The sequence below is a fragment of the Caretta caretta genome, chromosome 4, assembly GCF_965140235.1.
Source record: "Caretta caretta isolate rCarCar2 chromosome 4, rCarCar1.hap1, whole genome shotgun sequence".
Lineage (NCBI taxonomy): Eukaryota > Metazoa > Chordata > Testudines > Cheloniidae > Caretta > Caretta caretta.
Genome location: NC_134209.1, coordinates 50,376,682 through 50,396,666, shown reverse-complemented (window position 1 = coordinate 50,396,666; position 19,985 = coordinate 50,376,682). Strand labels below are relative to the sequence as shown.

General features: G+C 39.9%; 1 protein-coding gene across 1 annotated transcript in view; it reads left to right on the top strand.

Annotated features, from left to right (window-relative positions):
* The window catches only part of TNIP3 (TNFAIP3 interacting protein 3), a gene marked incomplete at its 5' end in the record, with an annotated part of 97,768 nt that overhangs the window by 72,941 nt on the left and 4,842 nt on the right, over nucleotides 1–19,985 (top strand). Inside the window, 5 exons of the mRNA XM_075127374.1 lie at nucleotides 1,264–1,383; nucleotides 4,381–4,506; nucleotides 6,277–6,330; nucleotides 7,378–7,536; nucleotides 11,190–11,250. Coding sequence (XP_074983475.1) covers nucleotides 1,264–1,383; nucleotides 4,381–4,506; nucleotides 6,277–6,330; nucleotides 7,378–7,536; nucleotides 11,190–11,250 — 520 coding nt within the window. The remainder of the gene's footprint in view (nucleotides 1–1,263; nucleotides 1,384–4,380; nucleotides 4,507–6,276; nucleotides 6,331–7,377; nucleotides 7,537–11,189; nucleotides 11,251–19,985) is intronic.

The following is a 19,985-nucleotide window of genomic DNA, read 5'->3' as shown; positions in this document are numbered from 1 at the left end:
TTTCAGTTTCCTCCTTGGGAGGCTATAGGTTATAACTATAGTTTTACTCTCACTATTTCATGGAAGACAAGGCACATAATATTAACCTTTGGGTTACTATGGCCATATGTGCTTTTGGAATTCCTTGTAACTCCTGCTCTGCCCACCCTTTGTCTCTCTAAATCGGTCGTCCCTCCCTTATGACCTTGTATGGGAACTGGCCAACAGGAGGTCACTTCAGATGGACTCTACTGAGCATTCTGAGAAAATTCAGAGACATCCACATTAGGGAGTGGTTCCTCTGTGGACTCCTGGGGAGCCTTTTGATAGTTGGCTGTTTGATGGTCACTCTAAACAGTTCAGACAAGGAGAGAAGTCTGAAACAATTACCAGGAGTTATATATTTTAAAAATGCATAATGTTGAGCATGGTCTCCTCGACAGAGGTTGAGATGGGCGGACACCAAATGGCAAATGGCCATGTCAGCATAATAAAGCAATCTGACATTTGTTAGCTGGTGATAAGTCATAGAGAGTGAGGAGAAACAATAGTTTTAAGATGATTCCAAACCCATGAATAATTTGAATACAGTAATCTCAAAAAAACAATGTAAGGGAAGTAATACAAAGTATCATAGCAGGGTTGGACTGAAAAGCAGAGCAGCAGTAATATACTGGTGTAGTGTGTGTAATCATGACTCCCTCTAGTGGCTGGCCATAGGGACTACGCAACCTCCTGCATGCCAAGAGATAAAGGAGGTGGAACTCATGCTGTACAAATGTGTACTTTTAGTGCTTAAAGGTCTTTGGTTTAGTCCATGCTGTAGCCATTATTTGCTAAATACTGTAATGGCTAAATGTTTTTTAAAAAATGTTTAGTTTTGGGAACCCATCTTTAGGAACCTACATTTTTTTTTTCCCCAAAATTTTCTCTAGGCTTTCTAAAACTCTGATTTTTCATTGGTAAATGTAAATTGGATAGACCTCCAATGGCTCGATTTGAAAGTGCAAATGCTACTTATGAATGCAATCTAAGCACCGAGTCTCCCAGAATGATAGTGTCCCAAACCTAGAAGCTGGAATGTAGTCGCTTTGAAAATTTGGGTAATTAAATATTAGTCGCACAGTTTATATACCGCATGAACTCTGTGACAATTATAAATGCAGTCAAAAGCAATTCATGACTTGCTTGAACCTGTTCAGTTAGAGATGCCAACACTGTAATGATTAAAAAGGAATTAATCTGATGTGGTGAATCCAAGTCTGCAGTTACATGTTGTTGCAGGCCCTTCTGGATGCATTGCAAAAGCAGTGCTCGTCCTTTCTTGTGCCTCATTTGGATAAGGCTGACAGGAACTGCACCCATGAAGAGATGAGGACCCAATTGGAAGTTCTCAAACAGCAGGTGAGAATGCCTGGAAGTCAGTCTGAATGAGTTTAACACTGTACTATTTTCCCCCCTTTCTCCTAAGAACTGTGTTCTGGTTAACTTGTTATCCTGATTTTGAAAGGAGGAAGCAGTCTGCCTTTAGTCCAGATAAAATGATGCTTTTAAGATCCTGTTATCACAGTGGTATGCATTGTCATTGGATGAAATTCAGTCCTGAGGACCAGCACAAGGTCTATGACCATGTGGGGATGGGGATGTGGGCAGTTAGACCTACTGGTCAGAGCCAGGGTCAGAAGCCAGAAACAAAAGCCAGAGTCAGAGCTGGGATTTGGATCACGCCAAAAGTGGAGCCAGAATCAGTGTCAGGAGTCACACTGAGGGTCGTGACTGGAGTCATAGTCAGAGAGCTGTGCTAAGGGTCAAGCTGAAGCCAAAATCAGAGCATAGTATCGAGGATCAAACCAGAGTCAGGGAACAATGCCAGGGTCATACCAGAGTCAAGAGTTAGGATCCAGTTCAGCAGCAGATCAGGAGTTTCTCAGTTGCTCAGACAACTTCCTGTGCTACTTCTGGCTTAAGTCATGTGTTTGGTCCAATTGCTGGAGCTGGACATCTGCTCCAGTCAGGAGCTTCGTGAGCAGAGCCTCTAGTGGTCCAGGGTCCTGTTAGCCCCCATCCCTACTAGTTCTGGAGTGCTGTCAGTTAGCGGCCGCTATCTGGGCAGTGCTTGGGGACCTGCAGGCCCAAGTTTGAGATCTGCAATCCCTCACAGCATCACTTAAAACAACACATAAGGCTTATGTCAGATATAAGAAGGTCATAGGCATTGTGCTAGCTATCTGTACAGGACTGAATTTTACCATAATGAATTATATATTTTAAGAGTTATTGATTAGTCTGATATTGATCTCTTGCATTCTGCCTGTCCTCCTTTCTTGTGAGCTGGCACTGTATTGAATTGTATAAGAATCCTGTTCTTGGAAAACCAGGATGTCGCACATCTCGGTATTCTAATCTCTCAGAAGAATGATGCAGCACAAGCAGACATAAATCACAACTTGCATATTGGCTGCAGAGAAAACTCTGCTGTTGTTAGAGAATCTGGAGGTAATCAGTATTACAATCATCATTTTGAGAAATGGATATGATTTTCTTTGGTTTGTTTTCTCTCTATCTAGGAATAGGTCAGTTTAAACTCACCTGAAAAGTACCTAAATTTTTAAATTTTAGGTCTGTCATCCTGTACAGTGTTAGGCAAAGTTATTGAAACACAAATAGACGTGATCAGAAGATACATGGGATAAAATACTTGTTTCTGTCACGTTTGACCAGTTGAGCCAGACTTGACTCTCTAATATAGTGTATGCAACATGCTGGGGAGCAGAATCTTGTACTTCATTGTGCTGTAATGGGTTACTTCATTCTGCTAGACAATAAAATAGTGTACATCATTTCTCAAAATCCTCCTGGGGGAACTGAAATGTAGCCGGTCAGTTTTATTAATGTATGTTGCTAGTTGTAGATGTCAGTATAGTCATTCTGGACTTTACACAACATGAAGGGGGACAGAAGAGTTGTGTGGAGGAGGATCGGGGATAGGCATCTATATGATATTATCATCTCCATTGCTTAGCCATCTTTGGCCCATCCCTGGCTGGGACAGAAGGGCTAAGCTCTGAACAAGAAGAGGGTAGGGGCAAAGGAAAAGGGAGAAGTGGGAATACACAGTCTATGTAACACCCCCTCTTCAGGGCATCAGAACTTATAATGCAAAGGGGTATCATAAGTCACTCCACCGTGAACTGTAGCACAATCTGCTCTCCCAGAGTTTTAACAGATCATGTGGTTACCTGGCTGTCAGGCTGAAGATGACAGGACCGACTGCTATACAGCTGGTGCTGTGGAGGGGTGATGGTTGATCGTAGATGGGCTGAAACATATAGGACATGGCTCTCTGCAGGAACGCCTGCTGTGTTCCCTCCCAAGGTGCTACAAGCTGACACTGGGCATGCCTCCTTGAGGGGACAATATGGTAGAGCTGCTACTCTGAAAAGGCCTTTTATGCATAGCTTTATGTAGGAAGAGAACCGATAGGCCTACATGCACTGGCAGAAGTGTCTAAAGAGCATTGCTGGTGTTGCCAGCTATATGTAGGTAATGCAGATAGTGATTTACAAGTTATCTTGTTTCATTTTCTCTGGTTCAGTTGATGGCATTTCTTCACTGAACCAGAGAAACAGCAGTAATATTAACTTGTGACTTAAGTGCTGCATGTATAAAAATGCTGGCTGGTTAATAGCAAAAACATTTTTAATTCATGGTGCATCCGGTGAGGGATCATTGAGATGCTTCGTGGGTCCCAGCTTACCTCTGGCCTATCATTCTGTTTGAGTGATAAGCTCAGTTTTATATATCCTCATGTTAGCATTTCAGGGACTATCCCTTGCAAGGTCCTGAATACCGCCTGCATGGTAAGAACCAGCAGATCCAGCAGTGGAAGTTGAAGATGCTAATCATTAGAGCTCGTTGGAAAATGGGGAAACTTAAAATATTTGTCTCTTAAACCGGCATTTGAATCATCTTGAAGAATCCACGCCCTTAATATTTGGAATCTTAGTGCTAATCACGTCTAAGGCAGTTCCCAAGCAAGCCATTCAAATATAGCAATATTCCACAAATACTGAGATTGTGAATTATTTGTGAGTGGGATCAAATGCAGATAAACAGAGTAAGCAAGTGTGACTAAAGCTAGGAAAAGCATGGAAAAAATGTTGAAGGTAGATATATAATAGAAGGGATCAGTCTAAAAAGTGCTCTGTAAATTAGCAGTTGCTTGTTGCTTAGTTTGTAAAAATGACACAGGAAATGTAGAATTCCAGTGAGAGTTCCCTCTTAGGATGAATTCTGTATGTGTTTGGAATGTGTGTTTAAAAAACAAAAAAGAGTAATGGAAACCTTGAATCACTGTAGCACTATCACAATACATTTCATAAATAACATTAATAATTTCAGGTACAGATATATGAAGAAGACTTTAAAAAGGAGAGATCTGACCGAGAAAGACTTAATGAAGAGAAAGAAGCACTGCAAAAACTTAATGAAAGATCACAGTCCCAATTGAACAAGCTGCATTCTCAGGTATGATTGAAAGAAAGTTGCCATTGCCAGCACATGTGCATTTTATTTTTATTTTCTGATTCTCCATACAGCCCAAGACTTTTTGACTTCCTTTAATTGACATTGGATTTTATTTGAGGTCACCACGTGGGATGAAATCATTCTGAAGCAATGTTGTAAAGAGATGAGAAATGATGAGAGACTTCTTCCAAATTAAGTGGATGGAGTGTCTTATTAAAAAGGCTGTTCGGTATCCTTAAACCACAGTCCTTTTGTCTCTCTCTTTTTATTTGTTTTGTTGGCATGCACTTGATATAAGAAATGCAGCCTCATCCCCAAACTTTGAAATAAAAAATGTGTGGCCCCAAGTCCTGCTCTATTACAGAGACCTGAGTGTCAAGACAGTGGTGTTACTCCAGAGTAACCGAGAGCAGAATTTGTCCTCATTCCGATTAATAGAGCAGTCTGAACTGAGTCGTTCCGTTTGCTGGGAAATCCTTTTTTATCTCCAGTGTGATGTCAGTGTTCTGAGACGGGAGAAGCTGAAATGAAATCATGGCACGTACAAAATATTGAGCTTTCACAATCTCCTCTAAAAATAATGAAACCGCAAGACTTCTCTGTGACAGAAGTTGAGCAACATTTTGCAATAAGTGGCAAGTCATTATGGAATGTACTCTGCTGTACTATCATCCCTCTGGACTTCCTTATTTAACCACAGAAGTATTAGCTGATTCTTAACCAACCCACGCAGCAGTACTGTAGACACTGGATTTTACTGGAGCATAAGAAGCAAGGGATTGATACCCGATAAGGTACTTGAGTGCTTCCTGGAGAGGTGTTGAGTGCTCATGGCTCCCATTAACTTCACTGGGAGTTGAGGGCATTTAGCCCTCCCAGCAGGTGTTCAGCATTGCACAGAATAAGGCCCCAAATGAGAGAATATTATTAAAGATGTATGGCACAGAAGGCAGCATTTCATTTTAATGCAAAATTGCTAGTGATGCTACAAGTAGTTTCAGAGTAGCAGCCGTGTTAGTCTGTATTCGCAAAAAGAAAAGGAGTACTTGTGGCACCTTAGAGATGTATATAAATCTCCCTGCTGTATTTTCCACTGAATGCATCCAATGAAGTGAGCTGTGGCTCACGAAAGCTTATGCTCAAATAAATTTGTTAGTCTCTAAGGTGCCACAAGTACTCCTCTTGCTACAAGTAGTGCCATCCGGGGCATTCAAGCACATGGGAATAGCATGGACATCCTTAGTATGCTACCCACTCAGTAGACATTGGGTATTTCTGTGGAGGAATGACATTTTAATCCACTTGGGAATGTTTTAAAGAGTTCAGGTGGTTTTAAAGCCATTTCTCTCATTGATATTTGTGCTATGGTAGATCCCAGCCGGGAGTAGAAATGGCTGCATAGAGCTTCCTTCCAATGGTCAGAGGAGGGTGTGCCAGCCCTTCACTTCAGTGTTGGGAGATCACTCTAAAACACCAATATGTGGGGGAGGGGGAACCACCTACTCCTCTCCAGTGATGTGATCAGGGATAGCAGAGGCATTCTTTGTCATGCACACACAAAGTAGTTTCTTGTAGATGGCCCATGAGCCAGTGAGGATCTCATCATAACATGCACATACATGGGAGTTGTTCCAGCCCCAGTGCTGTGGAAGCTCCAGTGTATGTGTAATGCGTGGTGTCTTCTGTGATTAACTGACAGTTGTGTTGGAAGCAGCTTTGGGACAGGCAGTCAAGATGGTTTATCAAAGTGAAAATTGTGTTTCTCCACAGATAAAAGCATGTTGGCGAGAAAAAGAACTTCTAGAGAAGCAATTAAAGCAACAGGTGTGTGTGTGCCTCTTCAGTACTTTGTGTTTTGCATTTACATTAAATGTTTCAAGGCTTCTGTGAGCTAGTAGAGTAAATCCCTACTTCTAAACTACTCATCTTTCCTCCTTAAGGGCCAGATCCTTCAGCTTTTATCTGTGTTATACCACCAAAGTCACTGGGACGATACATGAGAGTAAGGGCTGCAGGATCAGCTCTGAAAGCATTCCATAATAATAAACTCTTTGCTCCCCATAGAAAACTTTCTCTACATATATGGCAGTTGCTACAGGCATGCTATCCATTGAGCAAGTTTCACTACATCAGAGTTCACTAGGGATTAAATTCACCCATTTGCAGAGGCTCAGCACAATGCTTGTGTACTCTGAAAGCACCCTCTATAAGCATGTATCACTGTATTAACTCTGGCCCAAATTCACTCAATAAAGGGTCTGTGATTGATTTGATAATATTTGTGAGGGTGCCTGACGAGTGATAGGTATATCAGTGCAAAGTACTTATTTGATTGGGTCAATTTGTGAGGTGCTGACTCCAGCTTTTACTTTTTTTTTTTTTTTTGGCTCAGTCTTTTACCAAAGCATATTTCCATTGACTTCATTGGGCTTCAGTAAAGCCTGAGCAACAACAGACCAAAAACTGTGAGGACCTCAAGATTTGGCTCATTACTATCTATATTATTTATTAACCAGGTTCCATGTTAAGCAAGTCTGCATGTGGTTAGTATTGGTTGAACAGTGAGTGCTACTACAAGAGATAAAAATGTCAGTTGGTGCCAGAAAACAATGTTTGCAAGGTAGGTATCAAATACTTGATCCAACAGAAAAATTTCAGTGGTGCTTGGCAGGGTGTGCGGAAGATGCTGTATCAGGAGAGATTTATTTGTTCATCAACATTCAGAATAGGTTAAATTAGACGTCTTGTAGCCAATTATGGATCTGGACCCTTCTTCGCTATTAGTGTTCAGTGGTTAATTTGTATTGGCATTCTGTTTGATCCACATGTGCGGCTAGTAGCATGGTTTAAAAAAAAATGTTTTTCCTACAGACAAAAGACCTCCCTGTGCCATCTGAGAGGTGCTGCTTCCCACCTCAGATGTTCCTTCCATCTTGTGTTAATTATGGAAACTGTGGATTAGTTCTCCACTACCAAGACCCTCGAGTACACATGGCATCAAGGGGCATGTATGATCAGCAACAGCACCCTGTGAGTAGGACTTCTGTCAGTTATCATTTTGTAGATCTTAAAACATGGCAACCTTACATGAGTACTGTGATCCTTTCAGTGATTCATTCTACCCTCTTCTTCAATGAGCTTGATTGTCTCTCAATCCATTTCAGGATCCAGATGAAATTTTTCCTCTGTGTTTTCAAAGCTGTCCATGGACTTGAACCAGCCTTGTGCCTGATCTCTGCTCAGTCTCTCTCCCTGCCTCTCTCCACACAAATCCCCAGTCTTCATTTAATAAGTTCTGCTCTGTCACCTCTTGTGAAATCTAGACTGGCCTTTGATTCCACACTTCTTTTCAACCGTCATCTGAAAAAGTCTTTTCTCTCCCTTTGATGTTTCTGTTTTCTCCTATAATTTTTCATGTTAAATTTGTAACTCTGGTCCCACTTTCCTGCCTCCTTGGGAAAATCTGCAGAAGTGGGCTAAAGGGGAGGGAAAGTCCTTGCAGGGATTTCTCTCCATTTCTTGAGTGTGCTCTGAATGGCGCTGAGGGCGAGATCAGTCTCTGCAGGGCCCAAAGGCTAAAAGACATCTTTTCTCCCCTGCTTCTGCTTCGTCTCAAGTGCTTCCTGAGTAGATCTCTGACATACTTACATATCTCACCAACTTGATTTCAGTCTGAATTTTACCATTAAAACTGACCTTTATAGGTTTTGTACAATTTATGCTTTCTCTGAATAGAGAGAAATAATTAAAACCTTTATAAATGCATTTTATATATAATGTTCCTAAAGGGAAAGGGGGTTATTTTACATTTGATTTAATTAGAAAATATCTAATATTATTGAAAATAAATTTTACGCAGGAAGTTTGATTAGAATTTCACTATCATTTAGATCAACTCAGAATCCCATCACAAGTCATGTCTCATTTCTACAGTGCACCATGGTTTACCTGTATTCATAAACATGAATTGTTCTGTGAGATACGTAGCATGTCTCTGGGCATTCAAAATAAATAATAGTGACAACAAAAGTTCAAACGCTAGTCCTGTTGAAATCAATGTGATTATTTTCTTGACTTGTGTGAAAGCAAGAGTTGGCCTAAATAAATATTTGTTGAATACAATGTCAAATTTTCCTGTCGTATGTAGTGAATCACCATATTTATTTGGACAACCTGCTTGACTCTTGTATGGTTTTGTCATTCAAGAGTAATGTAGCCATCCCATAATTGGGATGACTTTATACAGCACTGCACTATCATATCCTCTCTATATAGCATGCAAACATTTCTGTGCAAAGAGATGTACTTGTAGCAAGATACATAACTCTGCTATAAAGCCCTAAGGGCCAAATGCTGACATCTTGATGCATATTTAGTAATATCTTGCTCCAGGATAGCTGTGTTTTAAATGGGACTACCTGAGGACTAAGGTACTACTCAACATGAGTAAGGGTAGTAGAAGGTGGTCCTAAATTATTTTTGAAATATGTCATTTTTCAGGCAAGCTTATTTTATTGTAAAACAATATTACATTACACTTTAAACAAAAAAGTAAAGAGCCTACACATTTTAAAATCCTATATTTATGCATATAATGTTACATATTAAATGTATTAATTATTCCAGCAATTCTAGCTTAACTTTGCAAAATGTGCTTTTTATGCTTTCAAACTTCAGAAATCTGAGGAAAATTGTGGGCAAGCAGGTCATTTTTGTGTTAGAAATACACTAATCTGTGTGTTTATCAGAGTTTGAAATATTGTAAAATGTTTCTCACTGCAGTTTGGACTTGGTCCCAGATTATTTTGGCTTTCCTCCTTGAGCTTTCATCATCTGTGTTTCTAATTGTACCAGAAGGACTCTCTGGGTTTATAAATTTTGCCATTCCTAAAGGAGTGCTGAGAAGGTGCAGTCCGTTTCTGATTGTTGCTTTGAAGTTCCCATCCTTATTTTTTGAGGTTTCTATGAAATGTTTTTCTTATGTGAGCATAGTGTTGCTTTTTGCTGTTTAGATCCCTGAGAAATTTTCAGTGAAGAAGAAATGTGAGAGGATTTAATGAGCGTCTTGATTTAACAAATGTAATACTGTGCATTTACTCTGTGTGCTTCTGAATGTTTACCTTTTCTGCATCTCATTTTTTGTTTCTACTGAAAAATTTTAAGGAAACTTTTATATTTAGTCTGACTCGAAATACCTCTCTCTTCTGTCCTTGGATTTCTTTCAAGACTGTAATATGAGAGAGAAAAGAAGTAGTAGTGAATTAGAGAATTGCATGTGCATTATGAACTGAATAGAGCAAAGCACTTAAGCACAAGCTTAACTTCTTGAAGTCGATGGCACTGTTCATGTGCTTAAAGTTAAGTATGTACATACGTGCTTTGGCTCAAATTAGTAATTCTTGTGTAAAGTATAGAACTTCCAATTGTAGTGAGTCTTCATTTTCCTTAGGCTTATGGTCACTTCTTGAATAATGTTACATAATTGCAAAAGGATTTAGGTTTTACTGACCTTAGCCATCGTCCATAACAAGAGTCCAATCTTGCAGCTCTAACTTAGGCAAAACTCCTACTGAAATCAGTGAAGTGTCTTCCCAGTGAGGATGGATAAATTGGAATTCTTTAGGGGATAATGTGAATTTTCCCAGGGGTATTTCTGCAAAAGAGGGAACATAGAATTTTCCCATCCAATTAATTAATTGAGGGTGGTGATGTATTGCATTTCACAGGCTTCCTTAGCTATCTGAAGCTAGATAGAAAGCCTGACACTACTCCAACTGAGGTTAAAAGGTTTTTTGAAAGTGCTCAGATGTATATAAGAGCTGAGTCCTAATGTAATTAGAAAACAAACAATTTTATAAAATGGTCTTTAAGACTCAAATAGACTGGTAGTTATTTACCACATTTTGCAAGTAAAATAAAGAAATGAATTTCCCTCTCCTATGAAAAATGTGGAGGAATTTCCAGGCAATATCACCATTGTCTTGTTTGTTTGTATTACCATAATGACTAGGAGCCCAAGTTATGGACCAGGACCCCATCTTGGTATCGTCCTCTTGTAGAAAGAAGAAAAAGTCTTTAAAAAAAAAATTCCTGTCCTACAGCATATTCAAGGTGGCACATGATGCTATCTAATGCGATTGATACAGTCATCTAAGTCTATGGGAGGACAGGGGAATACACCTTTGAGATGAAGGGTGTTGAAAACGAATGCTGACAAACTGCATGCTTCACATTGGAACAGCTTCACCTGCTATGTCCAATGTACCATTCTCTTAGCTTCTCAACTGCTTGCATTGGTCCTAGTTAAAAATGGAAATGTTTGTAATGTCTTCAGATCCATTTCGTTTGTCTCTGTCTTCTCACTCCCTATCTACAGTGTTCATAAGATTGTTGAAAATCTGATTGATGTTACTAATGTTGGCTTTGATTTGTGGCATTTAGAAAGGTTTATACTGTGCACAGCATTCAAACACATGTTAGAAAAAGAAAAGCTGAAAAGCTCAATCAATAGAAATTTAGAGTCAAATCTACGTTTTTTATTTTTTTGGTTTTTGGTAAATTACTTTTGTATGACTAATAAAAAGCTTCACAGCATAATTATATTTTTAACATAGCACTATTCTTTTGTTTGAAGTGTCTATGAAGTCCATATTGCTGTAATAATGTTTTATTGTTCTGTGCAGCCAGAGTATCAATGGTATGTTCCGGACCAGTTTCCGCCAGATGTGCAGCACAAGGCAAATGGTAAGACAACAGCTGTACTGAACATACTGTGAATTCACTTTTTTAATGAGGCCTTTTTAGTAAACTTTCATATGTAGATAGTGCATGCTTTACTTTAAGGCTCTACTTTATAAGGCTGCAAATGATACACAAAACCGAAGTTGCAGGTTCTACTGGGGTCCCATCTATGATATAAGTTTCAACTTCATTTTGATCCTTAAAATATCTCTTTTTTTATAATGTATGTTACAGAATTGTATAAGTGCCTCATTGAACTCCCAGTAATAATCTTTAAAGAAAGGCTATCCTCAGAGTTGGTCTTTAGAGCTTCGGGTGCCCCCGTTGAGACTAAATAAGAATAATGCTGAACAACAGGGTAAGAAATGGAACAGGTTTTAGCAGTTATCCCTGTTAACAAAATTTTTTCCCCACTCCATAGAATTTTTTCCCCACTCCATAGAAAAGATGCAAATTGAAATACCCTTCCCATTGGACTGAGTGACAGAGACAGTGTTAACATCAACTGATGCTCAAAATCGGGAATCTAGAGGCCTAGAACTGTGGCCTGAATGGTTAAAGATGCTAGGTACTAAGGCAGTATCAATTATTAATGACTCTTGGAGACAAATGAGCATACAAATTATTTACAAAAGATTAGGCTTTCTATGCAAAATTAGGATCCAGATTTGAAATCACACAAAGTTGTGGGTGTATGAATTTTGGTTCCGACCACTATAGATACTAGGCTGGGGAGCAGGGGAAAGGATATTGAATTCCAAGTCCCTTTTCCTTCCCCTTCTCTTTGGAAACTTCTCCTCCTCTCCAATTTGGGGATTTTGGTGTCATCCAGGGTTTTGGGTCTTGCTGTACTCTAATCCCCCATTCTTCTAGATGACCTCTCAAGTGACTTAAGCTATCCTGAATTGTGAAGTTAAATTTATAATGGTACTTATTGCATGGTATCACCATATATATTATTCTGTAGTGTGTGTGAATACTGTATATGATGATAAGGAGTCCTTATTGAGGCTATCTTGCAACATCCAAATGGGACGCTATATAGCCATTTCTTCTCCAGCAGTTATATGTAGAGATGCAGTACATGAAAATAGTACTATCCTTTAAAATGTATGGACTAGTCCCCTAAAGATGAGGCAGCCTGAGGTTCTGGTGGGGTGGGGTGGGAGAGAATGGAATGCTGGGCCCAGGGCAGACACCAGGAAGATGGAGTTATTTTATGGCTTCTTCCCTTTAAACCCATGGGAATTTGCTGCACAAAAGAATGCTGATGGTATCATACCCATGCCCTCCATGTTGTGAACACATGAGAGCGGAGGTTGGGAGTAACTGGAGATACAGTTCTATGGTAGTATGTCTCTATTAAAGGGTCTGAGGAATACCCCTCTTGTGCCTACCTATTACTCCTTTTATATGTCTTTGAGTTTGCTTCTGACTTTCCCATGTCTAAAATGTTGTTTTAAAGCCACGCTCCCTGTATGTTCCACCACTGGTGGTGGACAGGGGCCGACGACATCCCCTTCAACAGGCAGTCAGTTGGAAACTCAATGAGTTGAAATGTACAAAGAGTTTTCACTTTCCCTCCTTTTCTACCCCCAGCTAAAGGAACACGTGCTACATCATTTTGGCCCATAGTATATAATTAATCTGTAACATAGAGAAATTATGTTGAGTTTAGAAAGGGCCACACTGAGCCTCTGAGAGTTATATTTTGTTTTTACTAGTCAAAAATTAGCCATTAATCTTAAGGAAGTCCCAAATTTTGAGTGCACTTAAGTAAAATCGGTTTTTAATAATAAAAAGAGTGACTAAAGTTAAAGTTAATTGACTTTTTTTGAGTTTTGTCAAGACTTTGAATTTTGAAATTCCAAAAGTAAATGGGGGTGGCGGGGAGAAGAAACCTGAGGAAACTAGGAAATGTTCACAACTTTCCCCTCTGTCTTCTCTCCATTTGGATCAGCTCTAATTACAATAATGTTTGTACAGTCAGTCATAGTGTAGTTAGAATTTGAGAAGGATCATTTATCTGAATATATGCCCAGTTAGGTAATAACCTGGCTATTAAATGTTAATGATTTTCTCCTGAATTAGTGCTTAAGCATGGCACCACAAAAAAAATAAACAAGACAACAAATCAGTCTGTGATATCACAAGGCAGGTTTTTTGTTTGTTTGTTTCATAAAGAATCTATCACTGGATTGAAGTTATACAGCCAAATCCTCTAGTCTTCCTTACTGAAGCAATATTCCCATTGTCACTAAGGGGAAGTTTATTCAAGCAACAACTACAGGATGTGGCCCAGATATTTTAATGTCATGACTTTCACACAAGTAAAATGAATCTGTGAATGAGTATTTATTGTAGCTACTGCTTCGATATCTGCACATAATTTGTACCTTATATGTGTGTGTTTGATAAACAAACTAAGGATTTCTGTCATATAGGTGTGTACTCTGTATAAATATGACTATAGGCAGTCTGATATGAAACATACTATAAGATTCTGATCCACAAACCACCGAAGTAGAGCTACATGAAGAATGGATTTTTCCATTCAGTGATGGTTCTGAAAAATTGAAAATAGAATAAGTTACAGGTTGATCCAAAACCAACATTTTTCACAATGTTTGGAAAATTGAAAAGTCTAAAAAATTTTACTTTGGGTCAACCAAAAAGTTTTATTTAGATTTCGAGCTTGTTTTGGTTTTGTGTTTATGGGTTTTTTTTAAATAAAATTGAAGAAAATGTCTAAACGAAAGGTGGTTTTGACCTGAAAAATCAAAACATTTCATTTTGAAAATGTTGACGTTTCTACTCTTTGGGATTTTTTTTCTTTTCTTTTCTGGGGTGGGAGGAACAATGAAAACAAGAGAAGAGGGGAAATGCAAAGGGAATAGGAAAACAAGGAGTTAAAGAGGAAAAAAATTCTCCTACCCACTTCTCCTTGAAAAAGCTTTCCCTCCAAAACCAGACTAAAACAAACAATGGTAATGTTCAAGACAAACAATGTTCACATCTCTGTTTAACTAGAAAGTCTTACTTTTTTTGTTGCTAAACCTGAGTTGTAACACTAAAGGCAGTGGCATTTTAAAAAGCACAACAGCCCCAATGTCAGTTGTATTTCAAATTTCTGCAGAGATTACAGCAGTGAAATATGACTTTATGGTTGGGGATTTACAAACAGACAGAGCTTTGATTATTGAACCTCACTTATCGTTAACGTCCTGTTTATTTAATCAGATTGTATTCCCCAACTGTTTCACATAACAAGGTGTTTCACATAAGTGAGATTTGGCAATACTGTAAAGTGCCTGTTTCTCCTTAATGCTACTGCAGTCTGCTGAACTAGTTGGTTTTGGGTAAGCTGTCAGTCCGTCTGTACGCTCTGCAGTCCTTAAGGACTTCAGTACATAAAGCTTAGAACTACTGAGCCAGCTGGCCTGGAGGAAGTTGGTTGGTTGGCTGGCTGTATATGCCTTAGTCCTTAAATGCTTAAGAGCTTCAGTGCATGAAGCTGTCTTGTCTAGCCAGTTGTCCCCAGAGCAGCCCCAAGCTGGCTGGCCATGATTGGGAGAGCTGTCGTCAACCTTAGAAAGCTGAACTTAGTTGGGAGAACCTGAATGCAGATTTTGAAGTCTGCAGCAGCATACCTGATTATCTCCACCCTCAGTTATTCAAAGGACTTCACTTGTCTCATGAAAATTTGATCTGGACTAGAGTGCTGCAGATTCCCAAAACAGTGACTGTGCGTTTATAAGGCGTATTTATGTGTAACTATGTATAGTCAGTTTGTATTTTTTTTACTTCAGTCTACTTAATACTGAACATTCCAGTTACTTTATAAAATTGTGTCTGTAGCTTTAGGGAATTTAACTTAGATATTAACAAATAGTCACTCACCCAGAAATTGTTTTAGTAGGCCCCTAGAGGTTAGGAAAAATATATCCTCCAGAAAAGCTTAGGAGCCAGGAGACCGCATAGGCTGCCTCTAGCTGCAGGCTATGGGAACAATTTAACCACTTGAAACCTAATTTTAAAAATGTACATTAAATGTGTTTCCCCTTTTATGGTGTGTTTAATGAATCAGTGTATTCCAAGCCCTTGCACATTTGCAGGGTAGCATTTCTTAAAGGCACCCCTTATTGCTTCTAGTGGTCTGGTAAGAAACATCAGGCTGTACCCCAGGGTAAAGTCATGCGGCCATGCATGTGCCCTTTGGGAGGAAACATGCTCTATGTCCACAGGAACCTACGTGATTAACCTCCAAGGGTCTTACCAGTGGGATCCAAACTGAATCCAGGAGTATTAAAACAGCTAGTTGCAAGTGGAAAGGTCTGGGCTGTACTCATGTTTATTGCTTCTAAGACCGTAAGATTTTCTTCTTCCCATTCATAGCCATAAAGGTGCACATTGTATCTTATTAAAATGCCTTAGTGCAGCTCATTTTGTCTGAGGGCATAAATAAATGTGGGTGATTGCAGAGCACAGCTCTTCCTCTTTTGTGTGCTGTGTTCTGTGCCTGCAGAGACATGCCTTTAGCAGCGTATGCCCAGAAAGCGGGCAATACGAGATCAGGCTGCCAGCAAGAGACCATTTAATAAGAGCCTCTGATCCAAAAGCCAGTCTCCAGAGCAGAGTAAGAAAAGCAGGGTGACTAGACGAAAGTGGAAAGGATGGGTACTGGGAGTATTGGTAGGAAGAGAGAGCTGGCCTGCTCTGCAACTTACCTCCTCTTTAGGCCTGTGCATCTTTCTCCTCCTGATAATGCAGATGCCATAGATGGGGATTGTGTCTGCAATCACATCCGCCAACTCCTTTAGCACTCTTGAATACAGCGCATCCGGCCTCATGGACTTGTGCTCAGCCAGCTTTTCTAAATAGTCCTGAATCACTTCTTTCTCCACAGAGGGCTGGTCGTCACCTCCCCATGCTGTGCTGCCCAGTGCAGTAGTCTGGGAGCTGACCTTGTTCGTGAAGACAGAGGCAAAAAATCATTGAGTACATTAGCTTTTTCCACATCCTCTGTCACTAGGTTGCGTCCCTTATTCAGTAAGGGGCCCACACTTTCCTTGACTTTCTTCTTGTTGCTAACATACCTGAAGAAACCCTTCTTGTTACTCTTAACATCTCTTGCTAGCTGCAACTCCAGGTGTGATTTGGCCTTCCTGATTTCACTCCTGCATGCCTGAGCAATATTTTTATACTCCTCCCTGGTCATTTGTCCAATCTTCCACTTCTTGTAAGCTTCTTTTGGGTGTTTAAGGTCAGCAAGGATTTCACTATTAAGCCAAGCTGGTCGCCTGCCATATTTACTATTCTTTCTACACATCGGGATGGTTTGTTCCTGTAACCTCAATAAGGATTCTTTAAAATACAGCCAGCTCTCCTGAACTCATTTCCCCCCTTGTTATTCTCCCAGGGGATCCTGCTCATTAGTTCCCTGAGGGAGTCAAAGTCTGCTTTTCTGAAGTCCAGGGTCCGTATTCTGCGGCTCTCCTTTCTTCCTTGTGTCAGGATCCTGAACTCGACCATCTCATGGTCACTGCCTCCCAGGTTCCCCTCCACTTTTGCTTCCCCAACTAATTCTTCCCGGTTTGTGAGCAGCAGGTCAAGAGGAGCTCTGCCCTTAGTTGGTTCCTCCAGCACTTGCACGAGGAAATTGTCCCTACACTTTCCAAAAACTTCTTGGATTGTCTGTGCACTGTTATATTGCTCTCCCAGCAGGTATCAGCGTGATTGAAGTCTCCCATGAGAACAAGGGCCTGCAAGCATAGCAGTGGCTTGACTCTAATGGAGCTGCACTTGCTTTCTGCAGGGCTGAACCTGGCCCCTCCTCTTTTACTTTGTGCCTGGATTTTTGCTAGATCTCAAGTCTGAGGCTTTCCTCTCTTTCTTGCAATCTAGCCTTGCTCTCATGTTCATGCTTCCCTTGTGGGGCACCAGTTCCCAAACCTACTTTATGTGCTATAACACTGAGTGTTCTTGGAATTTGTTTTTATTTGCTTTAGGGGCAAAGGATAAAGAATTCCAGCAAGTGTACTTAATTTCAGTTTATTTAGCAGGTGGAGCTGGCTTCTTTCCTCATCTAATTGTGCAAAATTGAAAAGATGGTTTGGAAGAAAAAATGGTTTTGGAGACTTTCCCTGAACCCTCTTTTCATAAAGATTTCTCTGGAAAAGAGATTTATTGCTCAGAGCTCACATGTCCTTGCTGCTGGCATGTGTTGTCTCTTTTGCTCCCAAGATGCATCTTGGGTTTCTTTTGATTTTGGAAGAAATAACTAGTGGTCCCCCAGTAGATATATTGAAGAAGCACACTTATCCCTTCAAAGCCCCTGATCTAAGTACTGGAGCTCTTGAGTCCTAATGTTTATATATTCATTATATATTTTAATTTGGGGTCAAATGATGCCTGACTTAGTGCACAGGAAGAGGATAAAACAGTCCTTCCTCATCTAACTCCCTGCTCAACGGGCAGTACTGATTTAGTTGCAAGACCCTAGGAAGAATGGGAGTGGTTAGCTAATGCTGCTAAGTAGGCCAAGATGGGGTAAGCAGAGCTCAGCCTGTGGAACCATTTCACAAATGTGGCAGGACACCTGAACATCTCTCGAGGCAAGATGTGTCCAGGTACCCCTAATGTAGTGCCACCTCTCATTCTCAGCAGCCAGTTTTGCCTTTAACATACACATTCTTCTGCAACTAATGTTATAATTAGAGCTGGTGGGAGAATGGATTTTTTTTCTGTTGAAAATTACAACTTTTCAGAGAAAAAATGAAAACCTGAAAACTCAACACTTTACATGGAAAGTGCTGAAACCAGTTTTGATGGGAAATTATTGATGGGCCCAAGGTGTGTTTACACGCATGCATATTTGAAACTGCACAAGTATTTCAAAGTTGGCCTTTATAAAGCTTGAAGCTTTTTCAGCAAACCAGGATGTATTCATGAGCTGGTCTTCGCATGGGAAACTAAGAATTTGACAATTTAGCTCATGTTTAGCCCATGTTTAGCTCTTTCAAACATTTTTAGAAATTATGCTCAAATAATCCTTTCTCCCACTATAATGCAAACCATCAACACACTCAGGATGACCTACAATTTCTGTTCCCTGAAACAGCAGAAGTTTTCATTTTCTAATTTTGGTTTCAAAATCCACCTTCAACTTAAGATCATAGAAAATGCCATATTGTTTCAGCTGAATACCAGTTGGAGATGACCGCTGAGAAAATATGAGATGAAATTTAAACAGTAGTATGGCTTTAAACGCTAACAGCCCACCTCCGCAATAGGATGTTCCAGTATGTACTCATTTCCTGCTTTTGCTGTCAATAAATGGTCCCAGCTATTTTAAATAGCTTCAGATGCATTGATAAGCTAATATTAAATTAGATTGAAGACATTGGGAAGATATCAAGGCATTTTATAGTAACGTGGTTTTCTCTGGTTTACATTGTGAGTTCATATGGCAGTGGTAATTCTGGTACTGTCAATACACAGATGTTAATTAATTAGATTCTTTCCTGTTGGTTTCATGAAGCATTCATTTGCCATGGGGAAATTCCTTCTTTCTCATGCATTATCTGAGGGAGATGCAAAATTAGTTCCATGGTATTTGTTCACTAATGTAGATGCAACAACTTTGAAAGTACTGTGTTTATTACTTGAGTCTATCAAAAACACGCTATTCGTGCTTAAGTGAGGGCCCAGTTCCCTTTGTCTGTTTTCACTGTAGTGCATTTTTGAAACACAAACTACTGTGGGCCAGATTTAGACTCCGATGCCAATTGCTTGGCACTGCTGCAAAGCAGCCAGAAAGCCAAATGAACCAGTTTATCAAGGGATTCTTCTTGTTTAAAGGTAATTCTTAAATTGTGGCAGCTGAATATCACCCCATCCCTGACCATCTGTGGAGGGAACTACCTGGAATGCCCTTGCACTTGGCTGATTCTCAACTGCTGGACTGTCCCTTTGGGGGACACCTCTATGCTGTTCTAATTTATGGCAGGAACTGAAGTGGTCCCCAACAGTTATTAGGATCTGGGGAGACCAAAGGTGGATTGAGGCCATCACCACCTCAATTCTGCATGAAGCACAGAGAATCTACCTCTCCCACTTTAATTTTTTCAATAACGTTTTAAAAAGTTACAGATACTGACACTTGACAGGCACCTTTGAAAAATCTTTTTTTTAGAAATAATTCTGCTTATAACATTATCTTGGTTTTTTACCCTTTCCTTTTTTATTACTGAGGATATTAACATGAAAACAGTAGACTGAACTCCTCATTGCCTTGTACCTTGTATAGTTATTTATACCTGTGCAAAATAGGTGTAAAATGCTACCATTCCGATTTGGTAGGGTTTTCCGTTCATTTGAGTGGGTGTAAATGACTACAAAAGACCCCGGGCCATGGAGAATCGGTCCTACTGCTTGCTTCTTACCTGAAATTACCATTCCTTCTTGTGACACATTCATTTCTATAACAGTCAGTGCTGATGCTACAATGTTATGCCTTGGGATTCAGCTCTCTGTACAAATACAGATTTGGAGTAACACTGATTTACATCAGTGTAACTGAGATCAGAATCTAGCCACAGGATTGTATGTTTAGGCAAATGTCCGCAGTGAGAAAAAATAAGAGAAGAAAATATCTCTCTGGTCATGATCTTGCATTGTCAGGTGTGAGGAGGCCCCAGGCCAGCACAGCAGTCTACCTGCCTTCTAGACAATGTAGA